This window comes from Phasianus colchicus, chromosome 2 (assembly GCF_987193195.1).
Source record: "Phasianus colchicus chromosome 2, bPhaCol1.hap1.1, whole genome shotgun sequence".
Taxonomy (NCBI): Eukaryota; Metazoa; Chordata; class Aves; order Galliformes; family Phasianidae; genus Phasianus; species Phasianus colchicus.
Genome location: NC_143437.1, coordinates 16,358,171 through 16,376,312, shown reverse-complemented (window position 1 = coordinate 16,376,312; position 18,142 = coordinate 16,358,171). Strand labels below are relative to the sequence as shown.

The following is an 18,142-nucleotide window of genomic DNA, read 5'->3' as shown; positions in this document are numbered from 1 at the left end:
GAAAAGATTTAGCACTTATGACCCAGACTTTAGCATCAGTTTTGTATCAAAAAGCCACAAATCTGAAACAATAAAGAAACCATTCTCCATATGACTTTTGCAAGCAACGGCAGAGGAGCTCTCTCATTTTGCAGACACCTATTTTTAATGAGGAGAAGCTGTGGCAGTGTGGTTCTAGGGGAGCTTAAACAGGAAGCACAGCCAAGCCAAGATGACCACATGAAGACCAATAACCCCATTACTGACAGTACACGTGCTCAGCTGTTTTTGCCATGCACTTGTCAGGTCTGACTCCATGCACAGCAAAATCATCCCTGGGACACAGTCATTTATCCTATTGCATGTTTCCCTTGTTGGCCACTGGAAGCTCTTTGGACATGGAGGCTGTTTCTTTTCCAGTGCCATGCAGTACCTGCTGCCCAAGATCCTGTTTTGGTTGCTCCTGAGATGCTTCTGTAACAGACTGCATTACTACACTTCCTTCCATATTTCTGTCTTTAGTTCAGCTGTGGCTTTCAGCTTATGTGGTATCCAGAGCAAGACTTCAGGATTCGACAATGAAAAAATCCTCATGGACAGCTCAGGTTATTGCTGATATTCCTTTTTTGCTGGTAACAACAGCAGTGAACACTGCAGACGGAGACGAGCTCTGCTGGGGCTGATGGCTGCATAGACACAGCAGAGAAGGCAAACATCACTTGTTACACCTCCCAGCATTACAAGCCTGTAATTAAATCCCTTTTCTTTGACAAACTTTGTGTAAGCTGGTGGAGCTGAGCCAACACTGGAGCTGCAGGGAGGTTGCATCTGTGGGCAGAACAAAAGGGGAGACGTCCCCTCCTCCATCTTATTGCCTGTTTGTCAAGTGCATCTTCAGCTCCGCTGGGTGCTTCACCACACACAGCCTTAAAATGGAGCCTGCACTGCTTTGTGCTTCACCTCTTCAGGGGCAAATACACCGAGCCATTGATTAGGTTATTTTAGGATTGTGGCTTGCTGTTGCTCTGGCGGTCGTTCATCAGCAGCCAGTTACACGTGTTTCAGAAAGCTCTTCAAAAAACACAGCCGCCCAAGAGCACTCCTCACACAGCACGTTTCAGATGTGCCTTTGTGCACGAGCTGTATGTGCCTCAGCAGCAGCTGAAGAGCCATTCGGATGTGCCGGTTGCTATAGAAATTACTTTTCTCAGGAGCTAAAATAATAGCTTGCAGCTCCTGCAACTTGCTGTTGTGTGGGCTGCCTGGAGCCAGAGACACTTCCATGTAGCACTGGGGGCTGGGGAGCATTCTTGCATACTCTGAGAGACAGATCTTCCTTTCTCTCTGCTCATGCAGCTACTTTTGAATTTAAGCTTTGCAGAGGATGTGTCACGGGTCTAAAGGTTCAGAAATAAAAGCTGCCTATGAAATGGCAGGATGGCCTTGCGGCTGAGGTTTCTGCTGGGGTGAAGAAGATTTGGGTTCCGTTTCCATTTTTGCTTCTGAAAACTGACAGGCTATGGGACTGCTCACACTGAGACAACTTTTAGTGCAGGAGACACTGCATAGCAACTTGAGGGGGCTTACAGGTCTTTAAAAGCACCTAAGCAAGTCAAGCAGGAAGGCAACAAGCAGGTCAGCTTGGCTTCATTCCTCATTTTTTCACTGGTGAAAGTACCGGGGGGAAGTAGATGCTCTGTGGACCCAGAGCTCTGGAGAAGTTAGTGGGTTTATAGATAGTTTTGGGCTCTAGGCCTGACTTGCATGGCAGCTCTGCTATCTGCCAAGGAGGCAGAGGAGAGGCAGGAGCAAGATGCATGAGAAACAATTGGATGCACCTGTGTCAAGAAGCAGGGGCACGGTACTCAGGTTTGTGACTCGTGGCACACAGCCTACGTAGGGTCCCATCAGCCGCAGCTAGCACTGGTTTGCTTTTGCAGATGGGGAGCAGCAAAAGAGTAAGAGAAGGAAGCAGGAGGGTATAGGATGAAAGGAGAGAGAAAACAAACGGGGAAAGTATTTTGTATCACAGCACAAACCCTGTGCTGTCCTAGAAAATTCGCTCTCAGATGTGTGCATGACTGCATTGGCAACTGGCAGGGAGATGCCAAATGGAGATAAAAGAACTGCAGACTCTGCTGAAGGCAGCAAGCTCAATCAGTTCCTGTCTGAGCAGCAGCAACATACAGAGATGCAGGGAGGAGGGTGTTTGGGGAAACCACAGGACAAAACCGGGCCTTCGGATGTGAGGCAGCTGTACTTGGCTTACAGGCAGCTAGTGATAAGAACTCGTTTCACACATACAGACATGTGGATTTACCTCCTTCCAAATTTAGATGTAGCGTGCACATAGGTTCTGAGCCTGCTCAGTTTTGCTGGAGTTGTATCAGGGGAAAGCTGACCTCATGTATCTACCCACCATGACTTCGCTGAGCCTGATTTCTCCACCTCCACCACAACACTGTCATCTTCAGCTGCCAGCAGCGGCAGCCATTTCACTGGCATTTTCCCTTCCTTGCGAAATCGAAACAACAGAAGCAATACTTGCAATGTCAACTCCTTCTGTTGAGAAAAAATCCATGCTCTACTGTGTTGCTTTGGGAGCCTGGGAAGATGGATACAGTTACACTATAGGGAAGTTACAACAGATTCAAGCATGGTTATTGCTGCTAGCAAGGTGAAATGGTTCAAAACATTTTGTTGGGATTTAGTTAGAAGAAAATTCTTTGCAATGGGGACAGCACTTTAAGGTTAATCAATAACTGGAGCCTAATGTTCCAGTTAAGTTTTCATCATCAAAGGGCAAGACACAAACCACATAACATCATTAAATGCCTGTTTTAGAAACGCATATCCTTTCTGGTAGATCTTACTGAACAGCGATTCTGGGAAACAACCCACTTCACAAATTGAACACTGCTCGTTTTTGGGAACTGTTGCCTAAGATAAATCTAGTGTTGTGACGTCTTCTGCATTGGAGGCTGCAACACTCAGGAGCGAAGAATATTTTCAGAATCTCTGTCTTTGAAACAGAGTAGCTGTTTTAGGAGGAGGATGACACTCCTGGTGCCTGGATTGTTGTGCCCACAGCTGGCCATTTAGCTGCCCACAGATAGCCATTTAGAGCCAGGCTTTGCTAAAGACATGAACTGTGTCCACTCGATGGGCAAGCTGCATGTTTAGTTTGCAGGAGAAGCTGCTCCGAGAGTATTTTGGGTGAGAAGCTGTGCAAGGAAATTTCCTAGGTCAGTAAGGCAGCCACACCTCTGCTGCCCTGCTTAGCTAATACAGAGACCTGGAGAGCCCTACTGCAAAGAGAGTCCATGGGGTGGATGCTTTGAGGCAGCAGACAGCATATTTCTATTGGTATTGGAGTTGCCCATCTCTTCCGGGCATGCTGATGGATGGGCAACTCAACAACAAAAGGAAGAGATTTCAGAACTGCAGTTATTTCCTGAAACTGTCCAGAAGAAGCAAAACCAGAAAACCCTTCCCAGATGGGGATGTGAAAGTTCCATTACAGTGTCTTGGAGAACATTCAGTTTTATGCAGAGAAAGGTGATCTTAAGCAGAGACAGGAAGTACTGAAGAGGCAGACATGTTTCACTGTTTATCCAAGACAGAATGCTGGCAACCAGGGAAATAGTAACAGTGAAAATCAGACAAACATAAACAGGCAAGAGCTGTGACACCAGAACTTTCAACTTTGGTGTTGCTGCATTAGCTCTCAGTCAGAGGCCTGTGGACAAACATAGTTCTGGTTTGCTGCTGTGCTCCTGCTGCACACGCATCTGAGAAATATCAAAGAATGGCTGTCTGCTTATCTGTTTCGCAAAGAACATGCATGCCAAGACTACAAAATAAAAAGTAAGCATGTAAAGTCAAAAACGTAAGTAATATGAAATGACAACATACAAATGCAAGCTTATTTTGCTGCCCCCCATGCTTATCTTGTTGTGATAAAGGCTTGTTTTCATCAAGGTCTCTCAGCCTGCCTTGGTGCACTGGACAGGCTACAAGCAAGAGCTGTGTCTTTGCCCTCCTCCTACTTGCCCGGGAGCCCTAGCAATCCCTGCAGTGCTCTCCTCACCTCTTCCACTGGTGCAAGACTGACTTGTTTTCTTCTCAGTATTTCTCACTACCACTGGGAAATGTGTTGCTGCCATGAAAGGCGAACAGGTGCTGGGACCTCCTGTAGAGGGTGAATACATAGACAGCTTTTGGCCAGGTGGCCAACCAGTAAGGGAGCTCTTACTGGTTTTCAAGGGACTGTTTGAAATGGCTAGGGCTTGACACCACGGATAATGCAATTTTATTTTGTACTCAGATCTGAATATTAGTTCTGAGATTGTTAGCACAGGTGTCAGAAAACATGGAAAAAACAGTGAATGATGTACCATGAGTAACTGGTTTAAGTGGCTGCATCAGACTGGGGAGAAAGCAAGCAGCAGCTGCACTTCTAAATAGTGCATGTGTGTGCATGTATATATATAGAAAAGCCACAGCAGCAAACTGAAACACGTGAAAATTTTACATCAGGCCATCCAAAAGACAACATGAGATCTACTTCTAGTAGGTCTTCGTACTGGAGCATTTGTGAATTACATTTTTAAGTTGCAAAATAATTTTGTTTTTCCAAAACATAAGTAAACTTCTTTAACCATCAGACTCCAATCTGATACTTTAAGAAACAATAAATATCATATTTGTGATTGTTTTGAAAGCGCTGGTAATAGTGACAGGCTTGTAGATTCTGCTATGCAAGGCAAGTCATTACTGGCTGCTGGATCTGACCTGTACCACAGCTGCTTGTTGACCCAAGTGCACATCCATGTAGGTGTTCAAGCCAGTGACAAACATGCTGAGCAGCAGTTTCTCTTGATAGTAACTAGTGTACTGCACGATTAGCACTTCACGTTTTTGTTCAAAAATCTTGCAGTGAATGCCCCAAATTAGACATCTATAATCTGCCAGTGTATTGAAAAGAGAGAGGATTGCAGATGGTCTGCACTGCTATGTGCCAGAATTCACACTCAACCTGCATGCTACATGCTTATCTTGTACACGTAATTGAGTGAGTCCAACAACCCTCAGTGGGCTCTGGGGCTGCTGGCAAAGGGTATGAGTTGAAATGACCAACGTGTGAAAGCTACACTAAAGAGTGTCATTGGAAAAGAGACCTTACGCCTTGAATGCAAGTCTAGCAGTGCAGATCCTTCCAGGAGCTGCCATCCACCCCTCCAAGTCAAGACCCTATCATCCTTCAGGCTTTACTCGATCAGAGCAGCTGAGTTTTGACTGAGAAAAACTGCAGAATGAATCCTTCAGCAGCCGTGTCTCCCTCAGCACCACTGGGTGCTTCTATGGATGATAGTCACCTTTACCAGCGTCTCTTGTAAATCAGAGATGTGATTCCTGAAGGAGACACTTAATGGAGGCAAAAATATAAACGGGACCAAAAGAAGTAGAAAAAAAACATGCTCAAGGCTATTTATTAAACAGAAAGATATGGAAGTGGCTTCTGACTCATAAGTTCCTTAAACTTGCAACTGCTGAAAATTATAAAGTGTACCTGAGAGCACTGACTCCATACATCCAATTTTTTTTCCATTTTCCTATGCACACCTGCTGCTGGCAGCTCTTCAGGACAGCATACTGACTTACCTGTGGTCTGACCCATTTTTCTATCACCTCTTCTTGACTCAGTCGAAAAGCATAGATCATGTCTGAGTGTCATGTCACCCCTAAATCCCTCAGCCCTGTATTGTGTGATGGCTAAAGCACTCACTTCAGCTCACATTTGAAAGTCGTATCCAGGCCATTTTCAGGAATCACCAGCTTGTTAACATTCCCCTACAAATGACATTATTGAATCAATGAATGCTAACTGTTTTTCACTTATGATCAAGCAAACAAAAACCTTTTCCCATTCTTCTTCTGGCTGTTATTTGCATTTCCATGGCACCTAAATACAGTAATCTTAGTAATGGATGTGTAATATTTTAGTACAGCAAGAAACATTGCTCACTACGATGAGCTAATAGCTTAATGCAATGCAAATTACAGCACAGGATGTAAGAAATACAAGGCAGCAGGAGAAGAGGAGAGGAGAGAAAATTGTACTGGTAAAAACATGTGCTTCCAAACTATGTTCATAATTAGGTGCTTTACATTCCTACAGGGCTTGAGGATTTTTCTTCATGTCATTGCTTTGGCCTTTATATAATTATGTGGTTGTACTTGGCTATGTGGTATAAGTAAATAACACTAATTGCTTTTCTTATTTGAGGGTAGTGGACTGAAACCATGACTTCTGTTTATCAGCTCTGGGTAATAAAAATTGTATGGAAAAAAAAAAAAAAACAAAACCAAAAAACTATTTCAGACAGTATTGGCAGCTTTCCTCTCTCTCTTTTATACAAAAGGAGGAGATCTGAGTAGAAAAAATAACAGCAAAATCAGACTGCTGAGTCAGATACTTACAAACTTACATAACAGGGATGCATTTCCATATTTCCTCCTGTCTTTTGTATGCTTGAAGCACAGAGGGAAGGACTGATCCAAGTCTGCTCACAGTAGCTTAGTGCAGATGCTTCAATGTCGCAATGGAAATATGAAAAATATCTTAACATAACATCTCCATCATGGAATAATTAAATATGACATTAAGTCAGTGAAGCAGGGTCTATGTGCTGCGTGGAAACATACTGAAACTTCTCTCTGAACACTCAGTAATACAGATTTTGTCCAACAGTAAGCCACTTCTTCATTTTCAGACCAATGATTATGAATACACTGGGGAAAAGCAAATTTAATTAGTACAAAAATTATCACAGCCTTTCAATGCCATTTTCTGACCATAAGTCTGGTATGTTCTGTGATTTCTCAGGCTGTTATTTTTTGCAATGGTGTGGTGCAGACGTCTGCTAAAATCCACAGATTTAGGCACACAAAATTAATTTGCTTCATATGGCAAGTAAACTCTTGGGTCCAAAGTAGAAACATCAGTAGGGTAACATATGTTGAGTATTTAGAAATAAGACAAGTGCCAAGAAAAGTAAGTTTAATGTCATCACAGACATCATGTTCCTCACTGTCTGCTTGAACTTTGAAAAGATGTCTATACATCTTCAACCCTTTGGGCTGTATAGTCTTGAAGTCGTAATGAATATTTTACTAGAAATTAAAACTAGGTACAACAAATACTGAAATAAAAGCATAAGTTAGGAAACAAAGACCAAAGAGAAAAAAACGAGAAGGTGAGACACGCTCCAGGCAAAGTTAAATCAAATGTGTGTTTTGCAGATGACTTAAATGACAGGACAAGGGGAAATGGCTTTAAACTGGAAGAGGGTAGATGTGGGCTAGGTGTTAGGAAGAAACCCTTTACTGTGAGGGCGGTGAGATACAGGCACAGGTTGCCAGAGGCTGTGGATGCCCCTCCCTGCAGGCGTTCAAGGCCAGGCTGGATGGGGCTGTGAGCAGCCTGGTCTGGAGGGAGGCGTCCCTGCCTATAGCAGGGTTGGAATGAGGTGGTCTTAAAGGTCCCTTCCAACACAAACCATTCTGTGACTCTGTGATGCCTGAGGGATGCAGATTTGAGTCAGGTCAGGCAGAAAGAGAAACCAACCGTGGGCCTCCCGCTTCTTGGAGGAGTGCCTTTACCAGTACGTTCCAGGGTAGCAGAATGTTTAAACAGCAAACCATTTTCTTTCTTTTCTGGCTTACAAGCTAGAAAACAACCATTTCAGCCCCACGCCCTTTCTCCATTGACGTGCTTCCTGCAGGGCTCCACTCTGTGTTCACCTGGGCTTGGCAGCCCCAGCAGCATCATCTGCCACAGCCACAAAGCACCGCCAGCCACTTCAGCTGCCAAAGCTTCTCCCTCCGTGAGGAAGGCAGACCCTCAGACAGGGGCGGGCTGTGAGACACACCTTCACAACAGCTGCACGAGAAATAACCCCGAGCAGAAGCCGTGGCTGCTTTGTGTCACTGCACGAGGCCGCAGGCAGCGCGGCAACACATCGGTCCTGTTAGAGGGCTGGTGCCAGGAACGGAGCCTCACGGACCGGCGCGGGGGCAGCAATCCGTGCGTCCTGAGTTTGTAGAGGAGCGCTGGTTTTGGTGTTACTCCTCACCCGAGGAACGTGGGGCCACGCCAGCCCGCACGGAGCGGCACGCGAGCTCTCCCTCTTTCCACGGGCAGGGGCTCGCTGCTGGGCGCAGTCAGACGCCCTGCTGGGCAGGGAGCAGCCGGCGCTCCCAGCGACCTTGCAGCTGGCGGGATGCCGTCCCCGGAAAAGCCGCGGGAGGAGACGCGGGGTCGTACGGGGAACCGCTCCTTTACCGGCCGCGAGGGAGACAAAGGCGGACGGGGGCGAGGGCGGGAGGAGGCGGCCGCGCGAGGAGAGCGCGCGGAGGGGCCGCGAGCGCGGCGCGCGCCCCCGCGACTATTGCGCCACCCGGCGCCTCGCGCTCCCCCCGCCCTCCCTTGTTCCCGGGCTCCCAGACATCAAAGAGCGATGGAGAGGAGCCGCGGGGGGCGGCGCCGAGGAGCCTCGCCGCGCGGTGACGGGCACGCCCGCCGACCAATCGCGGCGCCGACGGCGGCCGACGGGCGCGCCTGCTAGCCAGTAGCCGAGGAGTCCTCGCTCCCTCCCCGGCTCGGAGCCAATCGCGGAGCCGGTGACCGGCGGGGAGGCGCGACCCGGTCCCGGGGCGGGGAGGGGGCGTGCGGGGGGACGGAGCGCAGAGCATCTTTGGCGCTCGCCGCCGCCGGGCTCCGCACCCGCTCCTCCTCCCTCTCGCGTGCGCGCCCTCCGCCAGGAGCCGGCCCGCTCCCACCCTCCCACCTCCCCCCGGCGATGTCGTCTCCGTCGTCCGGGGATCGGTATGAAGAAGAGGAGGAGGAGGACGGCGCCTACGAGAGCCAGGCCAAGCGGCTGAAGCCCAGCGCGGCCGCCGAGGAAGGCGAGATCGAGTACAGCGGCGCTGAGGAGAGCGAGAGCCGGCGGGACAAGGTTCCCCCGCAGCGCGGAGGCGGCTTTTCGGGCGGGGTGAGGGCTCCTTCCCTCAGCACGGCGGCGGGGAGCGGGGCGGGGGTGGGGGCGGGCGGCGGAGCCCCCTCCTCGTGGCGCGGCTCCGGGCCGCGGAGCGGGGCCTCCGGGCGCGGGGCGGCCTTCTGGGCGGCTTCCCTCCGTGCCCACCGCGGCCTGCCGGAGGCCGCAGCCCGCTGGCCCTTTCCCCCGGGCACGGAGGCGCTTCCGGGGCGGGGGGTGCGCCGCTCTGCCCCGCTCCGGGGCGGTGGGCCGCCGGCTGGGGGCCGCGCTGCGGAGCCCGGGCTGCGAGGCGGGTCGTGGCGAAGCGCGGAGCTCGCCGCCGCTCCGTGGGCTGCTCGGCGCCTTTCGGGATATCGCCGGGACAAGTTTGGCGCTCGCCCTGTTGCTGAGTGTAACTATAGAAACGTGCGGCGGGGGAAGAAAGCGGGCGGAGGGGGCCTTTCGTCCGCCCGTTCGACCTTATTGTCTGGCCGCGCCGGGCCGTGAGGCTGATGGCGAGTGGCTGCCTCTCCCCGATGTTCCCCCGTTCCTCACGTTGCTTCCCCCGCTGTGAGCCGGGCTGCCGGACGCCGTAGTGCGGTGTGCTCGCTTTGCTGCGCTCTTTGTGTATTCGTATCGAAGCGGCAAGCGAGACCCTTCGCTTTGGGCTAACGGCGCTTCTGCGTCTACCCTTTGATTTCTGACTTCGCCGAATTGCCCGGGTGATTTGAACCGTTTGTTCAGTTCTTGATGGCACTCTGTTTCCGCCCTGAAAAGCAAGATCAACGAGAGCTTGATTCCATGACATTTAGAGATTTTCTATGTTATGATTTGGCTGAATGATCTTGCTTAACAACGCCATGAATTAGGGAAAGCACCTTTGCTGTTACCGTCTTTCCATCAGCTGAACCTCCTTCTGGACTGTGATCACCTGCTGAATGCGTAGGAAAGTTCCCTGGTAAACTGTAATAAAGTTGCACCTTTTGGGATAACTGTTTTAAGTGTAATACCTTGTCACAGAGCATCAGCCGTGGTGCAGCAAAGCCTTAGTAATGCATTCTTAGAGGATGCATCTGAATTTAATCCTTATGTTTGCATAAGTTGTCTGGATATTTTGTCATACAGGAGAGCTGGGCATCACACAGAGCGTTTCAAGTAGGAACGAGATCCTGCTCTTACCTTTCTAAGTTGCCAGTTATTATTTTTAACTTTCCTTCATTTTGGCTTTGATTGCCTTCTTTTTGACCTTAGTATCTCAGTTTTTATGCTAGTTAATGCGCAGGGCATACCGCCCTGCTAGGTAACAAGAATATAAAGTATGTCTGTCATCTGACATTTTGGATTTTGGCTGTGTTTTGTGAGCAAAGAGACTGAAACGAGTGTGTAGGAGGTCTAGAAGTGAAGGATTTTAGGCAGCGTGTCGGATCAGTTGCACTGTGCCTCAAGAGGGTGCGTGGTCACAGACTCTTGACTCTCCTAATGCTCTGTGATGGTTTGTTGGCAAAGCTGTGCCGATAGCTCCACTACTGGGGAGGCAGCGGTTTTCTGGATAATAGAGATCGCACCAGGCTCCTAAGAGCAGACTGTAACATCAAGAGAATATGTGGGAAAATGAACAACTGAGCGCTTTTGTCTGGGGTTTGTAAGAGCAAAGTGCCAGTATCTATTCATTAGACTTAGTTCATGTGAATGTTAGGTTTTTTTTTTCTTTCATTGGTTTAAAAAAAGAAAAAGTGCAGGAAATGGATAATTTTTTTTCCCTTACCACCTTCATTTTGTTCCCAGATAAACGTCCTTAGCACGTAAAAGTTAGTTTCAGTTCAAGGTGAAGACATACAAGATAGGAGTAGGCTGAGGGAGTAGGTGCAGGTACGCTGGTCACTCAGAAAGAAGCAGAAAAGGAACATGTAAAGTGAAGTACAAAGAACAATAGGGAATGGGGAATTAGGAGGGAGAAATGGAAAAATGGATGACTGGAGTAGGGAGAGTGCTTGGAATCTGTTAGCCTCACGCTTTTCCTCTCCTAATGTGTCCTAAAATAATGGTGAATTGTCATCAGTTCCGTACAGGTTGTGAGATCAAAGCTGTTTCATAGTGGGCCCTTCTAGTTATCCCCTTGGCAGGATCTCCCTGCTGGGCTGTGTTTATTGTTGTGGTGTTTTCCCATTCCTCTGGGATTGCCTTGTGAGCTGCGTAGTCCCTTATTGCCTCTAAGTTCTGTGTTTCTGCACATGGGTGCCTAGAAATCTTTCCTGATAGGCAGGTTACAGATGGGTAAGAATATTTTTGGTTTGTTCTTTCTTTGCCTCTGTTCCCAGCCAGTACTGACACTGCACACAGCCCAGGGGTGTGTGCTCCTTCCTATCGGCTCATCTGAGCGCTGAGGAGCATGGAGAGCTGTGACTGGAGGGTTGACAGGGAGAGGAACAGAGGTGGTCTTACAGCAGTATTCTATGATGGGGGAGAGTGAGATTTGGAAGGACGACGTTTACAGAGGCTGTGCTGTGGGGTGGGCAGACCTGGGCAGAGGAGTCAGAACTGGGCTGTAGCAGAGTCAGGACACAGGGAGAAGGTGGCTGGGAAATAGAAGCTGTGTTTGAGGGTGGTCAGAGGGCCTTTCAACTCTCTCCCTCATGTGAATTTCTTCCATTGGTTAGTGTTGTATTTAACTTCTTTTTTTTGGTAGCATTCATTTGCCTTGCTGTCTCTTACATGCTTTATAGAAATATTGAAGAATAGGTAAGGATGATTCTTACGTTTGGGGAAGTGGGATGTGGTGTCAAAATACACAACCATAAAACCAGGTTCCTGCAAGATTAGCTAGGAGTGTGAATGTGCAGCATCTGAGCTGCTCTGCTCTAAGTTCGGATGTGCAATATCCTTGCTTTGCAGTGTAAGTGGGAAGCAGTGCACCTCAGGAGTAAATTGCTTCATGTCTGTCACAGGCAGTAGCAGCGGCTAGATGGAAATGAGTTCAGAGCCTAGAAGTCTGTTATGGAGCAATCCGAGTGTAAATCGTCCTTCTTCCTTTGTCCTCCATCACAAAAGCCACTCAGGCTAGTTCCTCTTCCAGCACCTCAGGTATTTGTTCCTGATAATTGTCTCCTCATAATGCTCCGTATTTGTTTTAGTCCAGGTTTTAAGAGATGTGTTCGGATTGCACTGAGCACAGGGGAAAATAAAGAATCATAGAATTTTGTTGAAGAGTGTGCAGGAAATGCTGCGTATACTTCAGAAAGCCTTTTCTCTATCACACCACCTCCAATGGGCAGAGCTGAAATTACTGGAGAATGCGTTGTGTACCTTCACTTTCCCTTTACAGCGTGGTAGCTGTGCAGCTGTGTTCATAGTTAGGCATTAACGATGTTTTAGGCACTTACGTACAGAATAAGCAACTTTTCGGGGCTCCCCCAATTGCTATTGAAAATATAACAACTATTTCAGAGCATGTGAGAAGGATGCAGTGAGAGGAAGAAGTTGTAAGTGCATGTGATGTTCTGAATGATGAGAAATAAAATAGCAGGGTGTATAGGTAGCTAGGGGAGAGAATGTGAAGGAGAACAGCATCCTTTGCAGTAAAGAGAAAGAGAGATGGAAGAGACGAGCAGAGGAACAGTAAAGAAGCAAATGGTCCAAAAAAAAGTAATATGAACTCTGGTGAATATACTAACTGGAAAAGTGTCTGGAGGAAGGATGCAGAACAGGTGTCTGTGCAAATAGTGCAAAATTCTCTGATCTAAAATTAGTGAACAGGAGAGGCTTCATACAGCTGGAACCCTTCATGACTTTCTTCCTTTTTGGAATAACAAAATCAAAATTTATTAGCAAGACACCAGTGATATATTTGAAATGTTGCCTAGGAACATGTAGGTCAGTAAAGAAAAGATATATTGAAATGCTGCAGTTGTTCTTCAGAGCCGCTTCCATTACAGTCATGTGTATATGAAATAACCAAGCACATGAGGCATGATGCGGTTATTCTAGGGCTTCCTTCTCTCCCTGGAAACACAGTTTCAGCGTTACCTGTTACGTTGGTAGCCTTTTTTCCGAGGAATCCTTTTCTGTTCTCATTACTGGTCTTGAGCACTTAGAGGAAGTCTGTTCTATTTAAGAACTATTTTTTCTGCCCGGCTAATGATTCTTTAAGAAACTGTTACTGAGCTTTCAGAAGACATCCTGGGCAATATATATTTAGCAGGCACGGCAGTAACACGAGCTGGTCTGTTTCCTGGCTATGTTGGAGGGCATCGTGCTGGGGTTAGGCATGGGGTTCCAGTGCCATTGGAAGAAATGGAGTTACGGAGCACTGGTGTTGGCTCATCTGTGTTACATGCTCTGATGTCACCGCTCTCTGTGCCAACTGTAGCACGTGTAGACTTCTCAGGATAGGGCGACTGTGAGACCTTGGTCAAAGTGCTGTGTTTCTCGTCTGTGGAAAGGGAAGGTGGCAAGCAGTGGGCTGAGTTCTGGCCTTAGCTGTGAAGGTGCTTTACACCGATGGATGTATTTGCATTTTCATTTAGACTATTGACTTTATTTTTTTCCTTTTAGGGGAAATCCAGGATTGTTCTAGATTTGCAGCTTGGTAGCTGCAAAACTTGTTTGATGATAATATGCACGTCTGCCTTTGTGAATGCTTTTTTGCACTCCAGCATATGCCAGTAGCACATGTTGGTGTCTTTCAGCAATATGCTCTGTGAATGTCAGTTTGTGACTTCCTGGCTTCAGGCTGACTTGTGCTTCATTCCTGCACCACTGTTTGCTGCTTCTGGTCCGAGGCTGTTCTGAGGAAAGCAGACTCCCTCCGCTTTAGCCATGTGTACCTTCACTGGTTTTATCAGTGTAAACACTGTGATGAGACAGTTACACAGAAATGCTATGCAGACAAGCCCTCAATTTCATGGCAAGTGATTGAGATTTCACTACTTTTTTTTTTTTTTTTAATTTTAAATAAAGCTTCATGCTTCTCAAGCTTTTGTGTAAGTTTCTACTGTTATGACTTATTCTTGCTTAATCTCTCACTGTACTACATCCTAATAAATAATGCTTTCTATATAGCGTTATGAATGAAAGAAATTTGGCTTAGAAAGCTAAATGTCTTAACTATAAAAGAAAACAGAGATTGTATTTGCTGATGGTTCTGAGAATCATTCCAGTTGCAGTAACGTGGACACTCCTGTATGTGCGTGTAACTGATGTATAATGGATTCAGAAATGCAAGCATAAAAGTACATGTTTGTAATACTGTTAGAAAGCTTTATATCATGAGTAGGCTAGCTTTAATGCAAATATGAAGAAAAATGCGTGACAAGAAATGTGAACTAGAGCAGGAATTGAACTGGAAAGGGGACAGAGACATAACATATCGTTAGGATGCATACTCTGAGAAACTTGGCTTGTCTGGGGATGCTCATTCACTAAGGTAGCTCTTTCTAGCGAGCCTTTGTTTCAGTGAGAAAACCACTGCCTATATTTACCATCTGATCTCCAATGAAATATTCTTAGGTACAGTTTCTTGAACGCGTTAAAAGGAGAAGGAAAAAAAGAAAGGAATGCATATTCATGGCATTAACAGGGATCTTAATACAGTAACGAGTATGTGGGGCAATGAATAATTGATTTAATAACTTCTAAATAAAGTAAAGCTACCTGCTGTCTGAACATCTTAGAGCTCTAGACTTTGCAGGAAAAAATGGTAATTACTGTTTTCTCTTGAAGGGTTCTTCAGGTGCTTCTTTCAGCGTTGAAATTTATGCATGGGTAAAGAAGAGAGAAGTTGATAATAGAAGTATGTGTGGAGCTCTGTTCCTTCAGCGATTCTCTGAGTACCTGCAGTTCAGAGTTTTAACCTTTATTAATGATTTGATCTCTGCTACCAGGGCTTGGGTGATTAATTCAGAATTATGTAACAACCACTCATTGCGTTTACCCACAGTTGCCACAGCTCTAATTCAAAGAAGTATGTTGCAAGTAAAAATGCTTTCATTGTGCAAATGACTCGGACATAAATGAAGATTTAAAAAATAGTGCAGCAGGTCGTTCTGAAGGCTGACAGCATCCCACGGCCTGCTTTACGGTTCAGACAGAATGTTCACATCCTCAAAGGAAGGAGAAAATACATAGTTGTTTCAGGAGAACTGTGTGTGGAACCCAGGAATTAGATACAGGAGACTCAATTTGTAGTTACCTGGCAAATGTTATTTCCTTAAATCTGTAGTTTAAAAAGATAGGGAAAGGAAGAACGTGTGTAGCACGCACTCAGCGGAGCTGAAGGCTCCTTTGTACCGCAGATGAGAATCTCTCTCGACTTCCAGAAGGTGCTGTGCTTCTTACTACACAGAAGTGAAAATTCAACAAGACTTGTTAGATCAAACAAACACACTGACGTGGGGAATTCGTAAACAAGAATTTGACATTGCTGCTACCTGTGCTAACTCTTTGTGTTATTAAGTACAGTGTATTTCATGTGGTTCTTATTATGTCTGGTTTTCCTTTGTGGATCTCTGTCATTATTGGCTAATATTATTTCATTAAATTTTTTTTTTTTTCTCTTGGCTTAGAATAAACAAGGTGCATTTCAGCCCTACTTCAGGCTTCACACAGAAGGATGGAGCTGATCCCTGACCAAATGGTTCAGTTGCACAGAATTCACTGCAGCTCTACTAGCTCACTGAGAAACGTTTATACATTGGCAGTTCTGTGTGCCTGTGTACAAGGGCTGAAACCTGTTGATGAAAATCAGCGTTGGGGTGAATAGAAAGGGCATGCCCACCTGTACTGGAACAGAATCTTTTAACAATATATATCAAGAGCACTCAGAATTGCAAGGGAATGCTGGTTTGTTTCCAGCATTGGGCTGAGCTGGTATTCGCTTGCACTGGAGGACAGAGCTCTGCACGTATTAGGAAAGTAACCAGTTTTGATGGAGTTTATTCATGGCCCTTGTTTGTTGCTGCTTTTTTGCTTTACTTCTTCAGGAAACAAGACTTGTCTCAATGTCTTAAGCAAACAGGAAGCATGTCAAAAATATTTTAGGTGTTGTGCATGTTGAAATATCTTCTGTTTGGAACAAATAGGGTGGAAGACCTTCTTTAATTTAAGCAAACTTCAGAATACACTTCATTTTATACTAGAAAAATCTTGCCTGTGTGAGCATGCTAACAAATGTTCTGCAAATTATTTTAAGTAGGCTTCAGCAGTTGAACTTTGCAGTCTGTTTGGAAAGAAAAGTGGAATTGTTTAAAATGTACTTTGTACATTTAAATGGCTGCTTCTGGACCCAGTGTAGTGTCTGCCCGATAACTTTAGCTAACGATATCACTGTTCCTTGTTCTGTACTGAATTTTAAATGTTGTTTTGTTGTTGTTAGGATGCAGGGGGAAGTCATCACAAAGTCTCTGTTTCTCCTGTCGTCCACGTCCGAGGGCTGTGTGAATCAGTGGTGGAAGCAGATCTTGTGGAGGCTCTGGAAAAGTTTGGAACCATATGGTACGTCAAACATTGTGAGGTCACATCCCTCAACAAGTTGGAAGCATTATCTAAAAGTCACTTAGATGTCTTTAAATATATCATGATAGCCATTTCGAGTCTTGAATTTAGTTACTAAAAAAGCAAACAACTTTCTAGCTGTGTGAAGATTCTCCTTTTGTACACGTAAGAAGTCTGGTTAAGCAGTTATGCTTTATGTGTACCCTAGTACCTGCTGTCAGACTGCTGGTCTTAGCCTGAAGTGTGAACTGTAACAAAACTGAACTTCAGAACAGAATGAGTCTTTTTCCGCTGCTTTTGTATGAGAGGAGTGCTTATGACATGAGATGGTTATTCAGAGGTAGACTCTTCCATGTCAAAGCAGCTGTAAGCAGAGTAGTAGAGGTGAACTGGTAGAGCCAGTTTATTCTGAGTGCTTCATTTTTAGAAGTATGCATTTTTTTTCAATGATATGCTAGTATTGAAGTTAAATAAGTTTTGGAGATAGTACGGTGGTATTTTTCATTCTTTAAATGAAATCTAACTGAAGAGCACTTGCATTAATGTCTTCACATAAATAAACAAGATTTTGGCACCTCATTTTAGGAGTACAAGTAGGTACATTTTAGCCTGAGAAGTTACGTTTTCCAGAAAAGAAATTGGCTGAAAAAAAGTTTGGTTAACTAGAATGCTTCTGTTTATTTCTTCCAAGGTAGTTTTGTGTCACGAAAATAATAATCTTTTAAATTTCTTGGTTTGGTGTACAAAGTTTAAATGTTTTCTGTAAATTGCATTTACTTTAATCCTTTACCTCATAAATAACTTAATGAGCTTTTTTAAAATTTGAAGTTGTAGTCCTCGTAAATAATTACCTAATTATTGTGTTGGTTAAATGTTCTTGTGTATTGTACATTTTCAAGAAATTTTCAAGACATTTTCAACTCCTCGTTACTTATTTTTCTAATAAATGCATTTCTTTGCTTCGTGTGAGTGCTTTAGAAACATGTGACCAGGTTTGGGAAGTGCAAGTGGGAAGACCTGGCTTCCTTGTATGTCCTTGTTTGGACTTGTGTAGAAAAGCAGAATGTATCATGTGTGACTGTTACTGAATTTCAGAGTAAGCGTATGGGAGAATTTACTGTATTATTTCCCTCCCCAGTTATGTCATGATGATGCCGTTTAAACGTCAGGCTCTGGTAGAGTTTGAAAAAGTAGAAAGTGCCAAGAAGTGTGTGACATTTGCAGCAGATGAACCTGTATACATTGCGGGACAGCAAGCTTTTTTCAACTACTCGACCAGTAAAAGGATTACTCGGCCGGGGAACACTGATGACCCATCTGGTGGAAATAAAGTCCTCCTGTTGTCAATCCAGAATCCTCTCTACCCAATTACAGTGGTATGTTTCTCTTAATTTAATAATACAACACTGGGAAATGACAGCCTCTATTACATTATTTCCATTGTGTGCTATGAGGGCTGCTCCAAAAGTAATGCCTCTTTCTTTATGATGTTGACTGATGGTGTCAGAGGCAGATGTTGGTAGCAATAGCGGTTGAACCTTCTTGCCAGTATCCCATTACATTTTGTTGCTGCGGAACAGATGGCAGCAGAGGTGCAGTCTGATAAAATGGCGTCTGGCATGGAAGTGCATATTGAC

At 45.6% G+C, this 18,142-nt stretch overlaps 1 protein-coding gene across 2 annotated transcripts in view; it reads left to right on the top strand.

The window, feature by feature from the left end:
- Window positions 1-8,695: 8,695 nt before the first annotated feature.
- Window positions 8,696-18,142, top strand: part of HNRNPLL (heterogeneous nuclear ribonucleoprotein L like) — a 28,679-nt gene continuing 19,232 nt past the window's right edge. Inside the window, exons 1-3 of one of the 2 annotated variants that reach the window (XM_031597058.2) lie at window positions 8,696-8,999; window positions 16,387-16,505; window positions 17,644-17,881. In XM_031597058.2, the coding sequence (XP_031452918.1) occupies window positions 8,844-8,999; window positions 16,387-16,505; window positions 17,644-17,881 (513 nt within the window). In that variant the 5' untranslated portion in view covers window positions 8,696-8,843. Of the gene's footprint in view, window positions 9,036-16,386; window positions 16,506-17,643; window positions 17,882-18,142 lie in introns of both variants that reach the window. The other variant, XM_031597051.2, reaches the window with a different exon arrangement.